This window comes from Vombatus ursinus, unplaced genomic scaffold, assembly GCF_900497805.2.
Source record: "Vombatus ursinus unplaced genomic scaffold, bare-nosed wombat genome assembly UNPS02014768.1, whole genome shotgun sequence".
In the NCBI taxonomy this organism is placed as follows: domain Eukaryota; kingdom Metazoa; phylum Chordata; class Mammalia; order Diprotodontia; family Vombatidae; genus Vombatus; species Vombatus ursinus.
The window spans coordinates 23439541-23465120 of NW_020954546.1; the positions used below are offsets into that span (position 1 = coordinate 23439541).

Below are 25580 nucleotides of genomic sequence, written 5' to 3' on the forward strand. Positions count from 1 at the left end.
GACAGTGTGCCAGACCTGACTTGGTTATCTCCCAAATGCAGCCTTCAGTGATGAGGGATACCTGGCTCATAGACTTAGCTGAAAGGAACGTTACAGACCATCTAGTCCATCCCCTTCATTTTATAGATGGGGAAACTGAGGCCCAGGGAAGTGAGGTGATTTGTGCAAAGGCCATAGATTTGTAGGATAATATTTTTAGAGCTGGAAGGGACCTCTAGAGGCTATTTAGACCAAATCTCTCATTTTGCAGATGGGGAAACTGAGGCTCAGAGTGGTTAACTGGCTTGCCCAAGGTTATCAAAACAGTCTGTAACAGAGCCAGAGCTCCTCTGACTCCAGATATAGCACTCTTCCCACTGCATCGGGACTACACACTGTTGCTTCCCTGTAGGGAGGGGCAGAAATTGGCTCCAGTAACTTTCTTGCCACCCTCAGGAGACCAAAATGCAGCACTTGGCATGTGTGCCTGTTTGGCAGAGCTGCTGAGGCGTAGGAGGCGATGAACACACAGAGGAAGTGTGGCTGTCCGGGTCTCCAGGGGACAGGGTGACAGAAGTCCCAGGAGAACAGCAGATGGCACAGAGAAGATGCCAATGCTGCCCTGCCCAAGCGTCAGCCACCCACTCCCATTCCCCCTTTTCATTTTTGCAAATCTATTTGCAGAAAAAAAAAACAACCAAGCATCGAGGTGACTGTCGGACCAGGAGAGAAGAGGATCGGAAAAATAGATGTCAGCTGCTGTCACAGTGAACAGAGGATACCCCAAAAGGCAGGGGCGATGGGATTGTGCTAGGGAGTTTGTCTGGAATTGCAAACAGGACCTCCTCAAGGCTGGGTTTTTCCCTTCCATTTAAAAAAATCTACTTTCCATTTTCTGACTGGTGAGAAGGGCAGGGCAGCCTCTGAGGACCAACAGGATGAACTCTAAGCTATGAAGATGAGGGGTCAGCACCAAGGACAGCAGCTGTCCCTAGGTTCCTCCCTGGCCCCTCAGCCCTAGAGGAATTGACTACAGAACTTCTGTAAACAACAAAGGACTCTCTATGTCACTGGTCCCTGATCAATCAAATTCATCTTCCCCAAAGGAAACTTTTAGCCTCTAGCCCCAACGGAAACTTTTAGCCTCTAGGCCATGAGAATAAAACTTCAGGGAAATCATTGGGAAAAGGTTGGAGCCCAATAGAAAGAGGATTTTTGGTCTGATGCTGAATGAAGTGAGCAGAACCAGGAGAACATTGTACACAATAACAGTCACGTTGTGCGATGACTAATATTGATAAACTTAACCCTTCCCAGCAATACAAGGATCTAAGACATCTCCAAAGGCCTCGTGATGGAAAATGCTATCCACATACAAAGAAAGAATTATGGAGTTTGAATGCAGATCGAAGCAGACTATTTGCTATTTTTTTTCTCTTCTGTTGAGTTTTGTTTCCTCTTTCTGGTGGTTCCTCCTATTGGTTCTAATTCTTACTTACAACATCACTAATGTGAAAATATGTTTAGTAGGAATGTATATGTATAGCCTATATCAGATTATGCGCCCACCTTGGGGAAAGTGGTGGGGAGGGAGGGGGAGAAAAATGTTAAACTCAAAAGCATATGGAAGTGAATGTTGATAAATCAAAATAAATTAATTAAAAATAAAAACATTTTTTTAAAAAGAAAGAGGGTTTTTAGAAGGAGCTTTGCCACTTTTCTGCTCTGCAAAAACCTCTTTCAACCAATCCCCAAACTTTGTGAGCTCTGAAATCATGTAGAACAATAACAATAATGGTATTAATTTGGCCCATTGGTCACCTGACCCCTGGACTCATTGGTCTCCCAACTGGTCCTCCTAATTGGCCTCCTAGCCTCATATTTTTCCGCTTTCTAACCTGTCCTCCACAGAGCTGCCAATGTGATATTTTTAATGCTCAGACCTAACCACATCAGTCTCCTGCTCAATAAATTCCCATGGCTCCCCATTACCTATAGATAAGAATTTCTTCACCTTTTATTGTGTTCAGACATTTTTGGCAGTCTAGTGAAGCCAATACACTCCTTCTCAGAATAACATTTTTAAATATATAAAATAAAATAGTAGGATTCCAATGAATCACCTTGAAATATAGCTATCAAAAAATCTGTTAAGTTCATGAACTGGGGGCAGAGCCAAGATGGTAGATTAGAGGCAGCTGAACTCTCTCAACATTCCCCTCCAAAAAACTTTAAAATAATGCCTCAAATACAATTTCCAAGTGGCAGAGCCAACAAAAGGTCAGGGTGAGACAATTTTTCCAGTCTAGGAAAACTGAGGTCTGCAGGAGAGATCTGTGACATGGGGTGGAAGCTTGTCTGGAGCCCACACAGGTAGTGGGACAGCAGCAGAAGCTTCAGGAACTCTCACTGCAGAGACAGTAAGGTGGTCAAACAACTAATCAGAAAGAGACTACAGGGGACCCTTTGCTGGCACTGGGTGAGGCTGGCATGGACTGACAACTCTACTATCCATAAGCAGTTCTGGGCCACAGGCGGAGAGGAGCACTAGCAACTGAGGCTATAGGCGAGTGGGGGCTGGTCACAGTTCCAGGGCCCTTGCAGGTGCAGGGGAAGAGGGACCCTTCCTAAATAAGGACCAGAACACAGACCAGCACAACAGTAACCACACCTCTCCCTGCATCACATCACCTTGGACACACCAAAAACTTGCAGAGCCGCAGAACTAGCTCTGAAAAGAACAGCACAAAAAGCCTGATGATTGGGACAGTGCCCTCCCAACCCCAGGTGAGCAGAGCCCAACCTGAACATAAAGTTTCAAGTGAAGATATAGGCTGGGAAAATGAGCAAACAACAAAAAAGACTTTCACCATAAAAGTGACAGGGAAGATCAAGACACAAACTCAGAAGAAGACCACAATGTGAAAACATGTAGAACTAAAGAAAAATACAAGCCCAACAAGAATTCCTGTAAGACTTAAAGAAAGAGATAAGCATAGTGGAGGGAAAACTGAGAAAAAGTGACAGTGATGCAAGAAAATAATGAAAAGAGAATTAACAGCTTGGTAAAAGAGGCCAAAAAATATTGAAGAAAACAATACCTTGAAAACAGAATTAGCCTAATGGTAAAAGAGGCACAAAAATTCACTGAAGAAAAGAACTCCTTAAAAAGCAGACTAGGCCAAATGGAAAAGGAAGGACAAAAGTTCAATTAAGAAAATCATTCCTTAGCAATTAGAATTGGGTAAAGTAGAAGCTAATGACTCCATAAGACATTAAGAAACAATAAAACAAAGTCAAAAAGAATATAAAAGAAAAGAAAATGTGAAATATCTCATCAGAAAAAAAAACTGACCTAGAAAATAGATCAAGGGGAGATAATTTAAGAATTACTGGACTACCTGAAAGCTGTAATCAAAAAAAGAACCTAGGTATCATATTTCAAGAAATTATCACCCTGAAAGAGATCCCAAAACAAAAGGTACCAGGAATATTATAGACAAATCCTAGAGCTCCCAGGTTAAGGAGAAAATATTATAAGCAGCCAAAAAGAAACAACTCAAATATTGTGGAATTACAGTCAGGATCACACAAGATTTAGCCACTTCCACATTAAGGTAGCAGAGGGTTTAGAATATGATATTTCAGAAGGCAAAGCAGCTAGGATTACAACCAAGAACAAGCTTCCCAGCAAAACTGAGTATAATCCTTGAGGAGAAAATGGATATTTAATGAAATAAAGGACTTTCAAGCATTCCTGATGAAAAGACCAGAGCTGAAGAGAACATCTGATATTCAAACAAAAGAAGCATAAAAGGTAAACATGAAAGAGTAATCACAGGTGATTCAATAAGGTTAAACTGCTTACATTCCTATATGGGAAGATGATAATGTAACTTCTATGAACTTTATCATTATTAGTGCAGTTAAAAGGAGTTTACATAAAGAAAGGGTGTGAGCAGATCACATTGGAATCATCTCCAAAAAAAATGAAGGGGGGAGAAAGAGGGATGCACTGGGGGAAGGGGGAAGGGAGGGGAAGAATAAGGAAAATTATCTCACATAAAAAAGGGACACAAGGGAGAACTTTTACAGTGGAGGGGAAAATGGAAGGGGTAGGCAATGTTTGAACTTTACTCTCATCAGAATCGGTTCAAAGAAGAAAGAATATACATGTATAAATGTACATATGTATACACACACACAGTTGTGCGTAGAAATCTATTTTACCCAATAGAGAAATTGGAAGGCAAGGAGATAAGAAAGAGGTGGCAGGGATGTTAAAAGGGAGGGTAGATTAAGGGAGGCAGTGGTTAGAAGCAAAATAGACTTTTGAGGAGGAACAGGATAAAAAGAGAGGGAAGAATAAACAGAAGAAAGTGGGATGGAGGGAAATAATACACAGTAGTCATAACTATGAACGTGAAGGGGATAAGCTCACCCATAAAATGAAAGTAGACAGCAGAATGGATTAGAAACCAGAACCCAACAGTATGAGGTTTATAAGAGACATGATTTTTTTTTCTTTTTGGTTAGGCAATTGGGATTAAGTGACTTGCCCAGGGTCACACAGCTAGGAAGTGTCAGGTGTCTGAGCCTGGATTTGAACTCAGGTCTTCCTAACTCCAAGGCTGGAGCTCTATCTACTGTGCCACCTAGCTGCCCCTAGAGACATGCTTGAAACAGGAAGACACACAAAGAGTTAAAATAAGGGGCTGGAGTAGAATCTAATATGCTTCAGCTGAAGTAAAAAAGGCAGGGGTGGCAATCATGACCTCAGACAAAGCAAAAACAAAAATAGACCTAATTAAAAGAGATAATCAGGAAAAGTATATTTTGATAAAATGTACCATAGACAATGAAGTAATATCAAAAAATTTTACAGCACATTTCTCTAATAAAGGTCTCATTTCTTTTTTTTTCTTTTTTTTAGTAATTTATTTTGATTTATCAATAATCACTTCCATATGCTTTTGAGTTTAAAATTTTTCTCCCCCTTCTTCCCCACCACCCTCCCCAAGACAGCACATAATCTGATATAGGCTATACATTTACATTCATATTAAACATATTTTCACATTAGTGATGTTGTAAGTAGAAATTAAAACCAATAGAAGGAACCATCAGAAAGAAGAAACAAAACTCAACAGAAGAGAAAAAAAATAACAATTCGGCTTCCATAGTTCTTTCTTTGGGTGTGGATAGCAATTTCCATCACAAGGCCTCTGGAGATGTCTTAGATCCTTGTATTGCCAGGAAGGTTAAGTTTAAGTTTATCAATATTAGTCATCACACAACATGGATGTTATTGTGTACAACGTTCTCTTGGTTCTGCTCACTTCACTCAGCATCAGACCATACAAGTCTTTCCAGGTTTTTCAGAAGTCAGCCTGTTCATTATTTCTTATAGCACAATAGTATTCCATCACATTCATATACCACAACTTGCTCAGCCATTCCCCAATTGATGGGCATCCTCTCAATTTCCAATTCTTTGCCACCACAAAAAGAGCTGCTATGAATATTTTTGTATATGTAGGTCCTTTTCCCATTTATGTGATCTCTTTGGGATATAGCCCTAGAAACGCTATTGCTGGGTCAAAGGGTATGCACATTTTTATTTGGGCATAGTTCCAAATTGTTCTCCAAAATGGTTGGATCATTTCACAACTCCACCAACAATGCATTAGTGTTTCAATTTTCCCACATCTTCTCCAACATTTATCATTTTCCTGTTTTGTCATGTTGGCCATTCTGATAGGTGTGATATGGTACCTCAGAGATGTTTTGATTTGCATTTCTCTAATCAATAGTGATTTAGAGCATTTTTTCATATGACTATAAATGGCTTTAATTTCTTCACCTGAGAACTGTCTGTTCATATCCTTTGACCACTTATCAATTGGGGAATGGCTTGTATTCTTATGAATTTGACTTAATTCTCTATATATTTTAGAAATGAGGCCCTTATCAGAGAGACTGGTTGTAAAAATTCTTTCCCAATTTTCTACCTTCCTTCTAATCTTAGTTGCATTGGCTTTGTTTGTGCAAAAACTTTTCAATTTAATGTAATCAAAATTACCTATCTTGCTTTTCGTAATGTTCTCTATCTCCTGTTTGGTCATGAATTCTTCTGTTCTCCATAGATCTGACAGGTAAACTATTCCTTGTTCTCTCAGTTTGCTTATAGTATCAGTCTTTATATCTAAATCATGTACCCATTTTGACTTTATTTTGGTATATGGTGTGAGATTTTGGTCTATGCCTAGTTTCTGCCATACTCTTTTCCAGTTTTCCCAGCAGTTTTTTTTCAAAGAATGGGTTCTTATCCCAGAAGCTGGGGTCTTTGGGTTTATCAAATAATATATTACTATAGTCATTGACTACTGTATCTTGCATACTTAACCTATTCCACTGATCCACCACTCTATTTCTTAGCCAGTACCAAGCAGTTTTGATGATTGCTGCTTTATAATACAATTTAAGATCTGGAATGGCTAGGCCACCTTCCCCTGTAAAGGTCTCATTTCTCAAATATATAGGGGACCGAATCAAATTTATAAAAATAAGAGCTATTCTCTAATTGATAAATTGTCAAGGGATATGAACAAGTAGTTTTCAGAAGAAATCAAAGATCTCAATAATCATATTAAAAAATACTCTAAATCGCTATTAATTGGAGAAATGCAAATTAAGACAACTATGAAGTACCACCTCACACCTATCAGAAATAACAAATGCTGGAGAGGAAAGGGAAAATAGGTACATTAATGTACTGTGGGTGGAATTGTAAACTGATCCAACCATTCCGGAGAACAATTTGGAACTATGTCTGTGGGGTCCCAATTAGGGAAAAGCCATAAAATACAGTAATAAGTGAAAAGTCATAAAAACTTAAATTCTAAAATCATAACTTAGCTGCTGAATCACAACTTAGACACTGAATCATAACTTAAGATACTATGACCTATGAATGCCATAACAAGAATATCATGACCTATATGCGACCAGTACATGATCAATACACAAACTTAATGTTTGGGCATGACATTGGCTTAACACCCAAGCTCACTACTAAGCGGAAAACCAAAAATATCCACCAATCCACAGTGATGCACTCTCTAGCTCCTCTTCCCTTTGTCTGTTTTCTAAGTTACCATGGGAATTTTTGGGGTTCTTTTGTAGGGATCCACTGAACTGTCTGGCTGCTGCCCCAGACCAAAGATTGCCTCTGTTTCATAAATATTCATAATGACTGATTAAACTACTACCTATAATTAATCTGAAGATCCTTGGCCTCTTCCTTTGGTATCAAAAGAACACCCCACGGTTATGGGGGGAGGTATAGGGTCTCCCAGCCAAGGGAGTTCCAGACTTTACAATGTCCAAAGGGCTATAAAACTGTGCACGTACACATCCTGAATCTTTGACCCAGAAATGCCACCACTAGGTCAGCACCTAGCACAGTACATAGTTTATTGACTGACAGATTAAATAAAAGTCATCTAGTCTAACCCAACAGATGAGCAAACTGAGTCTCAGAAAAGTTAACTTGTCCAAAGTCACATAGGTGTCAGAATTGGGATTCAAACTCATCTGATCACAGATCTAGAAGAGACCTCAAACACCATCTAGCCCAACCCTCTCATTGGACAGATAAGGAAACTGAGGCATGGGAGGAGAAGTGATTTACACGTGGGCAGTAAGCATCCGAGGTGAGATTTAAATTCTGGTCCTATGACTAGGGCCAGTGCTCTTTTCACAGGGTCAGTGACTTCAGCATTCTTTCCACTGTACCATTATCTCCCATATAGCACTCTAAATTTAGCAAAGAACTTTCTTTTCCTACAATTTTTCATCTGACAAACTGACCACCACCTATTTAGTGAATACCTATAAGGTATAGGACAATCCACCAGCCACCGTGGGGGACACAGAAAAGGAAGATATGTCTGTCCTCCTAGAGCTGACAGAGCTCTTGGGTAGATAAAACCACAGACTCCTAACTCAGTTACATGTCCATTTGAAACGTTCCAAATGGCTGCCAGGTACATGTTCTACTGCAGTTTGGAGGAAAAAGGAAGCACCAGCATTTTCCCATCTCCATGCCTTTGCTCAAGCCATTCCCTCCCCCTGACGTGTTCATACTTTCCTCTCTATGCCTCCTGAATTTCCTACCCATCCCTCAAAGCCCAACTCAAATTAGGGACAGTGTGGTGAAGAGTAAAGAATGCTAGGTACATGCTATTTGCTGTGTGACTTTGGCTGAGTCACTTTTCAACCCTCACTGGGTTAGAAATCTTCTATTGTAAAATGAGGGGGTTAGACCAAGTGATTTCCAAGGTTCCTGCCAGCTCTGAATCCTATTTCCCTATGAAATGATGCTTCTCCCAGGAAGTCTTCCCTGATACCTCAGCAACAGTCTTTTGCCTCAAACTTACATTGCACTTTGTTTTGGTCCTCCATAGGCAGAATCAAATGGTGTAAGGGATAGAACATTGGGCCTAGAGTCAGGAAAACCTGAGTTCAAGTGCACAAACTTACTAGCTGTTTGACCCTGGGCAAGTCATTTGACCTCTGTCTGCCTCAGTTTCCTCAACTGTAAACTGGAGGGGGAAATAATAGCACCTACTTCACAGGGTTGTTGTAGTGAGGTTAAAATGAGAATATTTATAAAGCACTAAGCCTGGCACATAGCAGGTTCTTAATTATAATGTTTGTTCCCACCCTCATCCCCCAAGTCATTATTATGTAATACTGGGTAGTACAATTATCTGCATGGGTTAGTGATTCCCCTATTATTAGACTGTAAGTACTACGAGGGAAGGGGATGTGCCTTAGCTAAACTTTTGCATCTTTCCTAGTACCTAGTACAGGGCTTTGCACATACGAGGCATTAAATAAATGTTTGTCACGTTGTTCTATCTCTACTAGCTGAGGGTCTCATCTCTGGCTCTTCATCTGTGCCATCTTCTCCCCCTGAAATAGCCTTCCTAGCCTCTCCATGAAAGCGAGGACCTCCCCTCCTTCAAAATGACACATCAGGCTTAGTACTACTAGGACTAAGTTTGTCCCACTCTTATCTGTTCCAAACTCTCCACACTCCCCGCTAAAGTATAACTACATAGCTCATATGTATTTATATTCAGCTTGAGGACTGGGTAGAATCGGAGGCTGGTTTGCTAAGGGGCCAGGATCAGATCTGAAGTGCCTTGGAAGGCATCTAGTCCAGCTCCTTGCCTGAGGCATATCTCCTTTGATGAAGAACTCATTACCTTACAAAGCTTACATTTTGCTTTGGACAACTCCTCCAATAAGCAAAAATCTTCCTCTCTCCAATTTCTATCCATTAGTCCTAATTTTGCACTCTGGAAGCACACTGCACGAGCCCTAATCTTTCTTAATAGCTCTTCAGATACTCAAAAATGGTGATCCCATTCCATCTAAATCTTTCCTGACTCAACATCCCCCCTCCGAGAATCTGCCATCACATAACTTGGTTTCCAAGCCATGTCATTTCATCTCACTCAATCACTGGAGACACTGACACAAAGAATGAAACAATCCCTACCCACAAGGAACTGCTTTCTAAGTCCTTCAGCATCCTTGGTTAACCTCTTCTGGGTTCACTCTAATTTGTCACAGATGTGCCCCCCCCCGCCCCGGCTTAGATGCAACTGCTCCAGAGGAGGTCTGCCTCGAGGAGAGGAGAACAGAACCATCACCTCTTAGTCTTGGATGTTTGAGTCCATCAGGGAGGCCTCAGCTGATGTGGCCTTCTTCAGTTGCCGGGTCCCACCCATGACTTATGCTGAGCTTTATCAACACCCTCAAAAAACCTGGGGTCTGTGAAGAGCCATCTAGCCACATCCCCTGATTGGCCAATGGGGCCAATCAACTTCATCAAGGAAAAAAACCCAAACACTGTTGAAATCTCATCCCAGATTCAGCTCCTCTGTGGAATCTTCCAGAACTAATTCCATCCCATTACTCCAATCACTCCCATCAATCACAGGATCATGAATAATACCATAGAATAAAATTTTTTTAAAATAATAGCTGGTATTTTTATATTCCTTTAAGGTTTGCAAAATGTATAAGTTCTTTGCAAACCTTAAAGTATAAATGTATAATATAATATATATAATACATAAATAATACAAATATTAATTATTATTATTATTATCATCATTACTACTATCTCATTTGACCCTTACAATGACCCCGTAAGGTAAGTGCTATGAGGATCCCGATTTTACAAACGAGGAAACCAAGGCTGAGAGAGGTTAGGTGACTCACCCAGGGTCATAAAGCTAACGAGCATCTGAGGCAAGACTGGAACTCAGGCTGTCCAGATTCCAAGTTCAGCACATTCTATGCACTGTGACCACTCAGCAACCATCTACAGCGTAGATTTCTCAAGTAATTAATCAGCAAGTACCTACTAAGTGCATATATGCCAGGTCCTCTGTTGGTTATGGGAGGTACAAAAACAAAGATGTAATAGTAGCTATCCCCAGGATCTTACCATTGACTGAAATTATAATATGCTTCAGAGCTGGAAGCTAGAACCCCTCTCATTTGGAGTCCAACCCCCACATTTTACAAAAGATGAAAGTGATGTTCGGAGGCAGGAGATGCTAAATGACTTTCCCATGGCTACACTGGTAAGAAAGCAGAGGAGCTCATCCCAGAGCCTGCACTCACTCAATGGAGAAGGGCTTCACATATGGAGCACACTCCCCCAGCTGTATTAGTTTGGTACAAATGGGACTGGCTAGGGCAGAGATGGGGAACCTGCAGTCTTGAGGCCACATGTGGCCCTCTAGGTCCTCAAGTGTGGCCCTCTAGGTCCTCAAGTGTGGCCCTTTGACTGGATCCAAACTTTACAAAACCAATACAGTCAAAGGGCCACATTTGAAGACCTAGAGGGCCACATGTGGCCTCAAGGCTGCAGTTTCCCCACCCCTGGGCTAGGGGCATCCCGATCAGAATCCATCACTTGCATTTATACGCATTTTCCTTTGTCTGTGGCTGGTCAGTTCAGCTGGCTGGGGCACAGTGCTAAGATTATGGGTTTAGTTCCCATGGGGGGATGAGTTAGTCTAAACTGTCCCTGTGGCCCAGACAGCACCCCTAACCCTGACCTATAGAGAGTCCTAAATCCTATAGAAAAGAAAACCAAGTGAGAGAGTGAGCTCAGCACTGCCTGTCTGTCCCCTAGCACTACTATGGGAAAACAACAGCTGGGAGGCCCTGAGTGACTGAAGATGGGTCAGAAGCATCATCCTCACACATCGGCCTGGACCATTTTAAGAAAATAGAAGATTCCAAGCTTACAAAAGAGGCAAGTCTGGGGCTGATGATCTGAAGAACAAGGATCCACCTGAGGGTTCCTTTAAATGCTGTTGTTTATGCTTTCTGTGCCTCTGGCCCCTTTGGAAAGGCCCCTGGCTTTATCCCTTCTGGGGCAAAGGAAGAGCTCAGTTTGAGGAGTTACAGGAAGCTTGCTGGGGTGGGAGCTAACCAGCACTCACACCTTTACCTCTTCCCAAGGGTCCTCCCCACTAACTTTCCTCACACACACGCAAACTCCTCCTCTCTGTGGGCTGGAGGTCCAAGGCTAGTAAATTTTACAATGTCCCCTCCACCCTGCCATCCAGTGACCCTGACCTCCCTGCTGATCCTTACACGTGACCCTCCATCTCCGACTCTGGGCAATGCCATTGGCGGTCTCCCATGCCTAGAATGCTCTCCCCGCTTAGTTCATCTCTATCTCTGGGCTTTCTGGGCTTCCTTCAAGACCCTGATAAAATCCCACCTTCTAAAGGAAGCCATTCCTGATTCTTCTTAACTCTAGTGCCTTCCCTCTGTGCTCATCCCCAAATTATCCTGTCTATCTTGTTTACACATAGTTGTTTGCAAGCTGTCTCCCCCATTAGACTGTGAGCAACTTGAGGACAGGGATTGTCCTTTAACCTTTCTTTGTACCCCTAGCACTTAGCACGGTGCCCGGCACATAGTAAATGGGAAAAGAAGAGAGATTAGGAGTGAGTGAACCGATTCTATAACAACTGCCTGGTCTTTCTTCCCTTAATCTTAAAGAATGGAAGCCCCAAACTCCTAACCTAAGCCTGAAAGGGAAAGGAAAGTCTAACGATACATTTTCTGTCACACCTTTCAATTACTTGCAAATCTTTCTTCACCCTTCACCACAAATCTTTTGCCCCCCGGGTCCCTAGGCACAGTCGGACTGCCTCACTCACAGCAGTCTTTGACTTTAAGCAGCACTTGTCAGAAACTCAAAAAAGTGGTAAAGAGATAAATTCTAGAAAATTCTAGATATCAATTTACTTTGCCATTATTTGCTGCATAACCTTCATGGCCATCTCTAATCCATGCCCACCTGTACTTTGACCTTCTCTTCCTCCCACTGGCACCAGAACTCTGATTCATGAGCTTTCATCCAATCCAGCCCTTCCTAGCCCACGGTGCACTTCTCAGCCATGGACACCTCCAGCCCATGCCAACGAGCTCGTACTCACCCCCTTCACTTCCTGCTCCTCTTTATATATTGTCTTTCTCTATTAGATATAAGTGAGAGCTAGGACTGTCTTGTTCACTTGTGTTCACATCCTCGGCACTTAGCCCAGTGCCTGCTCTAGAGTGAGCCCTGAATAAATGCTTTTTCATTCATTCAGTGTCTTTACAACTTAACTTATTTTATTTTTTAGTTAAAAGCCTCACAGACAAATGAAAGTTGTTGAGATTAGTGGCAGACCAGTTCTCACATGTTCTCACAACTCTTCCTCTAAATAACATGAAGAGAGAAGGATGGGGAGAAAACTGCGTGAATAACGAAGCCATAACCAGGGCAGGGCAACTGGCCCTCTGTCTCAGGGTAAGAAATTTAGAAAATCCTAATAGCTCATAGTCCTCCAGTAGCAAAAACCAAACCAAACCAAACCAACAGCAATCAGTTAGCAAGAATGGGTTAGGCAAGAGAATGGATCTGTGATTTCACGGGTATAAGGCGCTCCAGATGAAGAATCTCCCCATAGCAATGCAGGTTGGTACCTTCTCTGCAATTTCTAGTCTTGGAATTTCCTGGGGCACTGAGAATTACCCAGGTTCACGCTGCCAGTTTGTATCAGAGACAAGACTTAAACCTGTGTCTTCCTGCTTCTGAGGCTGGCTTCCCGTTGTACCACAGTATACTATACTTTTTTTTATTTTTTGCTTTTTGGTGAGGCGATTGGGGGGAAGGGACTTGCCCAGGGTCACACAGCGAGTAAGTGTTAACTGTCTGAGGCTGAATCTGAACTCAGGCCCTCCTGACTCCAAGGCCAGAGCTCTATTCACTGTGCCACCTAGCTGCCCCTACTATACTCTTAAGGCAAGAATCATTATAATAGGAAGAAGGTTGCCTCTCCAGCAGAGGTCCTGCACTAGTACCCCCAGAACTCTGTCACCATCTTGTACTCAATGGTACATCCCCGGGTGTGGTGAACTGCCACTTGCCCCAGTCCTGGGCTGTGGCACATGGCTCTCCTCATTAAGCTCATGAGATCCTAGCCCTGAAGCCAGAAGGAATCTCAGAGGTGATCTAGCCCAACCCCACCCATCTGACAGATAAGCAAACTGAGGTTGGAGAAGGTTGAGTGATTTACCCAAATCTACACTGGGAATAAGCATCCAAGGCAGGATTCAAACCCAGGGCCACTTCCTTCAGAGTCACAGCTCCTTCCTAAGCTCCCCGAGGTAAGCTCCCAGACAGATCTGGGTGTGGGGGGCTTGCCTGGATCTCACTCATGCTGCACCTGAAGCATGCATCGAGTGCCAGCCTGGCCACCCTGGGGACCTCCAGCAGTGCTAGAGCCATTTGCTTGGGAGGAGGGAGTGGGGAATGCTCATAATTACTCCAGGAAATGACGGAACTGAACAGCCAAGAGGGAAGAGAGATAAGGGGCCTTGGCAGACGAATCATAAAGGTTTTCATCAGAAATTTGAGTTCTTCCATTTAGGACTTGGCTGTTGCTGGGGGTCACAGCTCTGAATTTTTATCACAGAAACAGCCACATGTAGCACTTAGAATCTGACATTTTAAAATGCTCTCTTCTGTTGAGTTATCTCTACTTTTCGATTAGATTTTTTCAAAAGGCATTTAAAAAAAACCCAATTACCCTGTCATGGAAAAGAAAGTAGACAAGAGGACTAGATTGGCTTCAACACACACAAACACCCGACAAGACCAGCTGCAACACCACTGAGGCATGTGCTGCAGACTCCCAATATGCTGGGCTTACTAGAGTGGAACGCCCGTGCACAAAAGGGACATTGTGTCTGCCCAGCTGAGAAAGCAAACTCATTCTGGCCTCTACAAATCCAAATTAGCCAGGTCACAGGGCAACCCAGTGGCAAGACACAAACCAATAGGATCTTGGCATTTGCAAAAATTTCTTTTAAATCTCCTTTGCTTTTTTTCTGGATTTTTTTCCCGGGCGTTAGTACACCATGGGAGATGTGTAGACCTGGTGAGTAAGCAACAGGTTATGTACATTCTCAGCATGGATAGACAGCCACTCAATACAATCCACAAAAAAAAAAAGCATTTTTTTTTTTGGCTAGGCAATGGGGTTAAGTGACTTGCCCAGGGTCACACAGCTAGCAAGTGTTATGTGTCTGAGGCCGGATTTGAACTCAGGTCCTCCTGAATCCAGGGCTGGTGCTCTATCTACTGTGCCACCTAGCTGCCCCTAAAAAAGCATTTATTAAATGCCTACTATATGCAAGGTCCAAAGTCCAAGTACGATGTAGCATAGAGATTGGGCCGTAGTCAGGAATGCATGGATTCAAATCTCGCCTCTGACATATACTGACTGTGTGACCCTGGGAAAGTCACAAGTCGCAAAACTTGTCACTGCCCCCAGGCAGCTCTCTAAGAGCTTATACTCATACTTATATAACTACTTATACTTAAGTTACAAAAACCAGAATACATAGAGGGATTCTCCAACAGTCACTGCCCGTAAGAAACTTATATTCTTACATTATATGGGGGCAGCTAGGTGGGACCTGGAGTCAGGAAGACCTGAGTTCAAATCCAGCCTCTTATACTTATTAACTGTGGGAACTTGGACAAATCACTTGACCTCTGTTCGCCTCATTTCTTCAGCTATAAAATGGCGATAATAATGTTAGCTAGGTGGCAAGAGCATCAGGCCTGGAGTAGGGAAAACTCATCTTCCTGAGTTCAAATCTGGTCTCACTTACTAGCTGGGTGACCTCGGGCAAGTCACTTCACCCTGTTTGCCTCAGTTTCCTCATCTGTAAAATGAGCTGGAGAAGGAAATGGCAAACCACTCCAGGATCTTTGCCAAGAAAACCCCAAATGAAATCACAAAGGGTTGGATATGACTGAAAACAACTCAAGAATAATCACTACCACCACAACAAAACAGCACCTACCTCCCAGAGATCAAATGAGATGATATTTGTAAAGTGCTTAGCACAGTACGCGGCACATAGTAGACACTATAAAGATGTTCGTTATTATTGTTCTTGTTATGAAACTCTATAGGCTATATTCAATCGCCAAGGATGGCATGGAGGGTGGGACGACACGGGGCACAGCATGGCAGATGGATGGAGGCAGGGCAGCCCCTTACTCCCCTTTTTGGGCCCCTCTCCTAGCATCCTCCCTCTTCTGTTCCAGCTCTCTGCCTACAAGTTAATCAATCTCACTAAGGTATTAGAGGAGAACAGCTCAAGCTTCAGTCCTCTCCCAATCATTTGCATTTTAAAAGGGGACTCCAGAAGTGCAAAAACCTTTGAGAACCCGAGAAAGCAAAGCTACAGGGAAAGAATTTCAATTTAATCCCAAGGGCATTTATTTAACACCTACTTGGGGAAGGAAGCAGTGAGTTAAGCACTAGGGATAGAAAAGCTAAAACTAAAAAAAAAAATTCCCAGTCTCCCTGGAATTTCATAGAATTGCACACTGACTCAATGTCTACCAAAGGGCATTTATTTATTTGCTTTTGTTTTAGTTTTTATTGGTTTATTCTTTTTTGTTTTGTTTTTAACCTAGTCTCTTTTTAATACAACTTTTAATAATCTGGTTTCTCATAGAGAGGCACCGCTTATCATTAAAGACTGGGTCTTTTAAAAAATAAATAAATAAAGACTGGGTCTTCCTATATTGCCCAGTCTGGAAGTGCCCAGCCTATTCATGGGCAGGCCCCACTTTGATCAGCATGGGAGTTTCCCACTGGGGCGAACCCATCCTTCCTTAGGTGGAGGTTTCTATTCCCAGGAGCTCAGAACTGCAGAGCTCAAGCAATCCACCAGCCTCAGCCTCCCAGGTAGCAGGGCTCACTGGCCAAAGACCATTTAGTAAATGCTTACTCTGAATGTGGACAGAGAATTGGACACAACTAAACAGCAACAACAAAAATGGAATCAGGTGCGTGCTAGGAACCGGAGACCCAAGAGTTAGAGTAAATCATACGGTCATGTGTATACAGCCTCAGGGGGAGAGCCAAAGGGGCTTCAGAAGCCATTTGGTTAAAGCCTTTCATTTTTATAAAGAAAGGAAACTGAGGCCCAGAGAAGTTACATTCACCCGGGGGAGGGGCCAGAAAGGCTTCCTCTGGGAGGTGGAATAGGGGTTCTTAGCCTGGAGTCTGTGAACTTGCTTTTAAAAACATTTTGAAAATTGTATTGAAATATAGTTTATTTTCTTTATATTTTGCAGGTTGTCACAAAATCACTCAGAATCTCAAGAGTGAGAAAGGACCTCAGAGACCACTATCACTGGGCCAAGGGTCCATTCTGCCATATTTCTGAGAAGTGGTTGTCCACTTATCAGCTAGGTAGTGTAGTGGATTGAGCACAGAATCTGGACTCGAGACTTGGGTTCAAATCCTGTAGGTGTCTGATTATGTGCAAGTCATTAACCACTCCGTGCCTCAGTTTCCTTATTGGTAAAATGGGGAAAAATAACAATACCTACCTCCCAGGGTTGTTGTGAGGATCAAATGAAATGTGAAAGTGCTGTTATGTAGCTCTAAATCACTTTGAGGTACCACATCACACCTATCAGAATGGCCAAGATGACAAAACAAGAAAATGATAAATGTTGGAGAAGATGTAGGAAAATTGGAACACTAATGCATTGTTGGTGGAGTTGTGAAATGATCCAACCATTTTGGAGAGCAATTTGGAACTATGCCCAAGAGGCTATAAAAATGTGCATACCCTTTGACCCAGCAATAGCACTTCTACGGCTATATCCCAAAGAGATCACACAAACGGGAAAAGGACCCACATGCACAAAAATATTTATAGCAGTTCTTTTTGTGGTGGCAAAGAATTGGAAATTGAGAGGATGCCCATCAATGGGGGAATGGCTGAGCAAGTTGTGGTACATGAATGCAATGAAATACTATTGTGCTGTAAGAAATGATAAACAGGCTGACTTCAGAAAAACCTGGAAAGACTTGTATGGTTTCATGCTGAGTGAAGTGTGCAAAACCAGGAGAACGTTGTACGCAATAACAGCCACGTTGTGCAATGACTAATATTGATAAACTTAACCCTTCCCAGCAATACAAGGATCTAAGACATCTCCAAAGGCCTTGGGATGGAAAATGCTATCCACATCCAGAGAAAGAATTATGGAGTTTGAATGCAGATCGAAGCATACTATTTGCTATTTTTTTTCTCTTCTGTTGAGTTTTGTTTCCTCTTTCTGGTGGTTCCTCCTATTGGCTCCAATTCTTACTTACATCATCACTAATGTGAAAATGTGTTTAATAGGAATGTATATGTATAGCCTATATCAGATTGTGTGCTATCTTGGGGAGGGTGGTGGGGAGGAAGGGGGAGAAAAATTTTAAACTCAAAAGCATATGGAAGTGATTATTGATAAATCAAAATAAATTAATAAAAAAAAGAGTGCCATGTAAATGCTATTTATTACTGTTGTTATTTATTGTCATCCAGCTTCTGCTTGGATCCTTTCAGTCACAGCGAACTCATTACCTCTCAAAGCAACCTATTCCACTTGTGGATAGCTCTGTTAGAAGTTTTTCCTTACATCATGTTATATGATAGTAAGGAGGGAATACTTGGAAAATCAAGGTAGAGAGAGCTCAGTTCTAAAATAAATAAATAAACAAAACCCCATGCCATCCAATGATGATGACCAAACTCAGTCCTGAAGAAGAGTTAAGAAAAGCCCATGCCTTTCTCTTTCTGACAAAAGTGGGCACCAGGAGGACATTGCGCTCACCCACAAATGGCACCCGCATCTTGGCTGGTTTTGCCCAAATGACTTTTCCTCCTCTTTTTCTCATTTTTTCCCTTTGTTACAGATTCTTCCAAGGTTGGCTGCAGAACCAGGATGCTTGAAGGGAACAGGCAGTTGGAATGAAGCTAGTGGATTTGTGGAAATCGGGGTCAAGTTACGTTCTGAATAGGGATGGGGCTGGGGAGGGGAGCAGAATATATTTGAAAATGAAAGTGATATAAAACCTAACAATATCAGTAATTTTATTTTAGGTAAAATAGAGAGGCTTGGGTTCCACCCACTGATTCACTGTGTGACTCTGGACAGCTCAGCTAATCTCTTTGAGTTTGGTTTATTTACTCACAGGAGCCAGAGTTAAAAGAGCTCAGAGATCACCTAGTCCAATCAATCCACCGAAAGTCAAAGCGTTTCAGTGCCGCTCTGTGGCAGGCACTGAGGACCCAAGGGCAAACCCCACCCCAGATGCTTCATAGCATTGCCCTGATGACTGTTTGGGGAGGGTGAAGGAAAATGTGGTAGGGCGGGCTTTGAAATCTAAAGCGTCACATAATTGCATCATTAATGTTATTCTCTCAGCGAGATCCATGAAAAGGATGTGGCAACTTTGTACTCCACAACAGGCCAGGTCCCCTGGGGCAGAGGAGTCTACAAAGTGGCTCAAGTGGTGTGGGAAGGAAGGGGGGGGAGGGAGAAAGGGAGGGAGGAGGAAGGGAGGGAGAAAGGGAGCAAAGGGAGGGAGGGAGGAAGAAAAGGAGGGAGGGAGAGAGAAAAGGAGGGAGGGAGGAAGAAAACGGGGGGGGGGAGGAAGGAGAAAGGGCAGGAGGAAGGAAGGGAGGGAGAAAGCAAAGGGAGGGAATAAAGGACAAAAGGAAAGAGGGAGAAAAGGAAGGAAGAAAAAACCCAAGCTACTATGTGCCAGGCACTATGCTAAGTGCTTTACAAACATTATCTCATTTGATCATCACAACAACCCTAGGAGGTGGGTACTATTATTATCCCCTTTTTTACAGCTGAAGGAACTGAGGCACAGTTCACAGAGGTGAGGTGACTTGGCCAGGGTCACACAGCTAGTAAGTGTCTGGGGCCTGACCTGTATTCAGGCCTTCCTGAGGCCAGGCTCGGCACGCTATCCACTGCACCGCCCTGCCGCCTTGGAGAACCAAGAACACAGCCCTGCCTCAGGCTTTGGAGTCTCCCAAGCACAGCCTTATTGCTTTAGCCCCTGTGCCACGGGCCTATGAGTTATGGGGGTGGGAGAATGGAGAGAACTGTGGTGGGGCACAGAGAAAGAAATAATAGTAACAGCTGGTATTTACAGAGAGCTTGAAGGTTTGCTACCTGCTTTACAAATATCTCATTTAATCCTCACAACAACCCTGGCAGGTAAGTGCTATTATTATCCCCATTCTGCAGATAAGGAAACTAAACATGAGGAAAAGAATACCAGGGGGTGAACATGGTTTGTGGGGAAACTGTGCTGAAGCGGAGCATCTGAGAGTAGCTTCTCCAAGGCTGGCTGCAGCAGCCAGGATCCCTAGGAGGAGCAGGCAGTAGGAACGTAGCTGGTGTATTCTCCTAAAAACCAGCCATCTCACTGTGCAGGTTGCAGAAAATTGTACCTGAAGGAATGAGAGATGCCAAGTGAAGCTTTGAGGCAGGGCTGGGCAGAGGAGCCAGGCCTCCTAAGGGGCCCTCGGGCATGTTCCTGCAGTGTATTTATGTATTTTTTCATTGCTCTTCTGGAGACACCTTTAGGGAAGTTGAGGCATGTGTGTCCCTGAGGTGCTACGAGCTGTGTCTGGGCCTAATCTGTCCGTTCCCTAGGACATAATGCCTCCTACCAAGGAAGAGGGACCACAATGGAGTTCAGTCAATGTGGCATCCTTAAGAACAATTCCTCTGAGCCATTCACTGGGCCTAAGGCCATGGCTGCCTTGAAAGCCTCGAGTCAGTCTGTCCATCCCATTTCTCTGCTCCTTAAGTCAATAACCAGAATCACAGAAGTAGAGACGTGGGAGGGAGCTATATGGCCAGTGAGTAGAACCCACGCACAAAAGGAATCCCCGCCATAACAGAGCCAACGAGTGGCTCCTCCTGCATCTGCTCGGCCATCTCTAAGGAGATAGTCAACCAACCCCCTGCTGATGCAGCCCCATCCATTTGGGACAACGCTCTCTGTCAGGAAGTTTTCCCCCTGATATCAAGCCTAAATTGGCCTCTCTACAACTCCCCGCCACCACCAGCACTTCTGGTTCTGCCCTCTGGGGTCAAACTGAACAGGGCGAATCCCTTTTCCACCAAGACTACAAATACCTGAAGCCAGCCCTCACGTCCCATCCCACTCCGCCCCCCCCCAACACTCATATGCTCTTCTCAAGGTTGAACACATCCCACCCCATTCCTCCAACTGCTCCTCATATGACACAGACCCAGTCCTTCCATAAAGAATGCATCTGCTACTGGGAGGCAATTGAAGGATGGGCAGCTGTGTTGGAGGTAGAAGGCACTCCAGGTGGTGGGCAGTGCCCAGTGAGCCAGGCTGCTGGGAAGAAATGTCAGTGGCTCAGGCTCCCAGTAGTCCCCTCCCTGATTCAGAAATGCTCAGATGGTTCAGATTCTCCCACCTCCCCCCAACCCAAGTCCCTGGTCAAATACTTGAGGGAAAGCCCAGCCCCTAACCCACCCACCCCACCCTTCACCTAGTCAGGGCCCCCAGAGATACAACCCTCCCTAGGAGCAAAAGGTGGCATCCCCTATCCCTTAGAGTCCCCGGGATACTCTACCTCTCTCTGCTCACTGCATATCTTACACAACCACAGAGTCCGCTTCTGACTGCTGGACGTCTCAATCCCACATTTGGTGCAGACTTTCTATGAGAGAGAGAAGGAGAGAGAGAGAAGGCGGGAGGGAGAAAGGGGGGAAGAGGGGGAGAGAGAGAGACAGAGAGAGAGACAGAGACACAGAGAGAAAGGAAAAGAGAAAAGATGAGAGAGAAGAGATGGGAGAGGGAGAGGAAAAGGGGGAGAGGGAGAGGGAATGGGGGGGAGAGGGGGAGAGAGAAGAGATAGTGGAAATGTAAATACTTTCTGGGCTCTCACTTAGTCTCATCAGAGAATTGCTTTTGTACCCTGTGGGGTAGGGGTGGGAGGTCTTTGGTTTGCTCATTAATAATACCACCATATAATGCCAACAAGGATCACCATCATTCTGCAGGGCTGTACAGGTCTCTGACTATTGAAGGACTTCCAAATCAATGATCTCAACCACAGAACCATAAGATACAGACAGAGCCAAAAGGGAGCTCAGACATCATCCAAGCCAGGGGTGTCAAAGTCAAATAGAAATGGATCTCTGTGGGCCACATACTGACTTAGAAAACCACAAATTAACATTATTTATGTTGTATTATATTATTATTCATTTACCTTGTTAAGTATTTTCCAATTATATTTTATTTTGGTTGGGCCACTTGGGTCTATTTGACAATTCTGCTCTGGCCCAATCAACTCCTTTTGACAGAGTGGGAAACCATTTAATCAATGAATAAGCATTTATTAAGGGCCTACTATGTATCAGGCATTATGGCATGTACCAGGCATAGTAGATAAAGAGCTAGCCTTGGAGTTAGGAAGGCCTGGATTCAAATCCTGCCTCTGACACATATTGACTTTGACCTTCGGGGTACAGCAGAAGAGTGTTAATTCTAGAGTCAGAGGACACGGGTTCAAATCTTACCTCTGATACTTGCTGCCTGGTTGACTTTGGGCAAGTCACTTCCCTTCCTCATCAGTAAAATGAGGGGATTGCACTAACACTATGGAAGGTTCTAGTTCTCAATCCTGCGGCCTCTCAGTGCCTTCTCAGGCAGCATTCTGAACTCTAAAGTTGTAGAAAGAGTGGTGATCTGCACCGATAGAGGGACTTTCCTCCCTGGGAAATTGTGGGCCCAAAGGATAGCAATGTATCAAGCCCTGTGCTGGGCACTGAGGACACAAAGACAGAAATGAAACAGTCCATGCCCTCACAGAGCTTACATTCTATCTAAAGCAACAGCGTGTACACATCTAAATAAATATAAAAAACATTTACAAAGGGAATAACAAGTGAGGGGGAGGGCCCTAACAGATGAGGGGAAGGGCACTAGGGAAATCCTGGTATGGCCAAAGGTACTTGAGTTGGATTTGGAAGAAAGCCAGGGATTCTGAGGCAGAGAGGAGGAAGGAGCGCTTTCCAGGCACAGGGGACAGGCTATGCAAAGACCTGGAGGAGGCAGATGGAATGTCACGTACAGGCAACGGTAAACAGGTCAGTTTGGCTGGAAAGTAGAGTTTGTGAAAAAGTATGATATGTAATAAGCCTGTAAAGGTGGTCTGGAACCAGACTGCAAATGATTTTAAGGGCCCAAAGTCATCCAGTCTGACCCCCCCCCCCCATTTTACAGAGAAGAAAACTGAGGCCCAGAGAGGCAAAACCTGTTGGCCAAGGTCACACAAGTACTAAGTGGCAGGGCTGGGATTTGAACCCAGGTCCTCAGACTATACACACACACACACACACACACACACACACACACACACACACACCCCAGAGTCCGGATCCAAATCCTTCCCCTACTTGGTGCCTCTCCTTAGGCAGGACAAGAATTATAACGCCCACTGCACAGGAAGGCTAAGTTCCACACATAGAACAAGTGAGGAAGCTGAGATTTGAACCCAGGACTTCTGCCTCTAAGGCTAGGGCTTATTTGGCTACCCTACCCTAGCCTGAGCATGAACTGGGAGTAGGAGGTATAGTTAGCTTGCAATGTCTACTAGGCTCCTTTCCCCTTCAGTAAAGTGGCTTAATTTCATGCTGATTTTTTTGCCAAAAAAGAAAGAAAAAAGCTCCCCACCCCGCCCCACCCCCATCCCCAGGGACCATCCTACAGGTTCAGCTGTCTGCTGTGCACTGAGCTGCTGAATTCAAGGGAAAAGAGAGAGCCATTTGTTACTGCAATCCTGGCTCCCTGGGGGCACGGGAATCAGTCACTTACCCTGTGAGCGGGTGACAGGCACTGAGAGCTGCCCCCAGGATGAAATGTCCCAGACCCAGATTCCAAGAGCAGGAGGGAGGGCCTGAGTGCAGCCTCTGGTTCTGAGGACTGTGGGAGGGGAGGCAGGGACCTTACTCAGTGCTGGCCAGGCAGGGGCTGCAGGGCTCCGTATTAGATACTGTCTCATGAAAACAGGGACTTGGGGCCAGGTATTGGCCAAGGTGGGGGGAGGGGGAGCAGGAGATGGCTCTGCAAAGGTGGGCGTGGGGAAACACAAACTGCCTTTTCCTACTGGCTGAGAAGAGTCATAACAGAAGAAAATGCACCCATTCAAACGAATGCGATGAAGCTGAAGTGCTCCAGATGTTTTCCCCCTCTGATGCCCAAGTCTACAGTCTGTTAGACTGATGATGAAGAAGAAGCCTGAGATAGTGGACTGCAAGCCTGCCCTAGAGTCTAAAAGGCTTGGATTCCAGTCCTCCCTCACACCCATCCTGGCTATGTGACCCTGGGCAGTGATTTAGCCCGTCAGCGCCCCTGCTGACACTCTAATACAATATTGGGAGAGGAAATTTTTTCGTTGGGACTTCCTTACATGGATGAAATCATAAGTTCAGACCAAAAAAAAAAAAAAAAGAACAAATAAATAAACCAACAAAACAACTCCCCCAAACCTCAGAAAGCTCACTTATGACAGCTGAGGCTAAGTCCTCTTAAACACCTGCAAAGTGCTTCATGCACCTTATCCTTCGAGCTTTACAACATCCCTGTGAGAGAGACATCACAGGTGTAAATAGCCCCATTCTACATATGGGGAAATGAAGGCATAGAGAGAGTTTAAGCTATCTATCCATGACCACATAAATCCAGAAGGCAGAATTCAAACTCAGGTCTCCCAAATCCACATCCCATGCTTTCTCAGCTACCCTACGTGTTCTTCCTTTCTGGAGCTGTATAACCAGTACGGGTCCCCTCCTACCCCTACCCCTTGACCTCCTCTCTAAGGCTGCAGATATATGTACTGCTGCCCACTGGGAGCATCTGATCTTCTTCTATGGGGAGAGCAGGGATTGGCAAGGAAGTGGAGGAAAGGGAAGGAGCCCAGTCAAAGACTAAGATCTCATCTCACCCACGGCTTGGCGTATCAGCAAGGATGAATCCACCGCTGATAGACCAAATGCAGAGGCCAGGCTTTTCTTCTGGATCTTGTAGCTGCTATTATCTGGTTAGTATCTGATTTTGCTCTAAGAACAAAGGGCTGAGCCCACACTGGGGGCAGGGAGCTGGGGCCATCTCTTCTGTGGCATTTCTGTGGCTGGGCACAATGCCGCCGGGGAACAGAAGTCCATGTTAGTGACACCTGACCCTGCAAGCCAGGGTCCCATCCCCACCAAGTGCCACCAGTGCAGGCTGGGAGTCAGATAGTGCGGCCTGTCCAGCTGACCCTCTGCCCTCCCTCCTCCTTCCAGAGGCAGTATGAGGACAGAATCCCAAAGCCCCACCCCAAGGTGATAAGTCTGTCTCTCTCCTTCCTCTCCTCTCTTCCCTTTGCTGTTGTAACCACAAAAGAGGATCCAAGAAAAACAGAATGTCTGGGATGGAAGAGACCAGTCTGACCTCTTCATTTTACATTTAGGGAAACTGAGGCCTGTAGAGAGGAAGTAACTTGATCAAGGTCACACAGCAAGTCAGTGGGTGAACTGGAACTAGACCCTGGGTCTCCTTACTCTCACTGCAGTACCGTTTTTATGACATTTTTTGAAATGCACTAAACCACAGAGACAAAGGTTTCTGGAGTATGTGAAGGTTCATAGATTTAGAGGCAGCTAGGCGAAACAGTGGATTAAGCACCAGAAGTGAAGTCAGAAAGACCTGAGTTCAAATCTGGCCTCAGACTCTCCCTGGTTGTGTGACCCTGGGCAAGTCACTTAACCTCTGCCTCAGTTTCCTTAACTGTAAAATAAGGATAATAAAAGCACCTACCTTGCAGGGTTGTCGTGGGGAACAAATGAAATGATATTTGTAAAGCATTTAGCATTTGGCCAGTGCCTGGCATACAGCAGGTGCTGAATAAATGCTTCTTTCCTTCTTTCCTTCCTTCCTTCCTTCCTTTCTTCCTTCCTTCCTTCCCAGAAGGGATTTTAGAGGACACTGAGTTCAATGCCTTCATTTTCTAAATGAGGAAACTGAGGCTCAGGGAGGTTGACTTGCTGAAGGCTCCTGGTGGTAAGTGGCAAAGGCAGGACTTTAGGAGTT

At 44.3% G+C, this 25580-nt stretch overlaps 1 protein-coding gene across 4 annotated transcripts in view; it reads right to left on the reverse strand.

Annotated features, from left to right (window-relative positions):
- The window catches only part of RPH3AL (rabphilin 3A like (without C2 domains)), a 174499-nt gene that overhangs the window by 79940 nt on the left and 68979 nt on the right, over positions 1–25580 (reverse strand). For 3 of the 4 annotated variants that reach the window (XM_027862427.1, XM_027862426.1, XM_027862428.1), the window contains exon 5: positions 21076–21162. The exons of the other annotated variant lie outside the window; for it this stretch is intronic. In XM_027862427.1, the coding sequence (XP_027718228.1) occupies positions 21076–21162 (87 nt within the window). The remainder of the gene's footprint in view (positions 1–21075; positions 21163–25580) is intronic. 4 annotated transcript variants of the gene reach the window in all.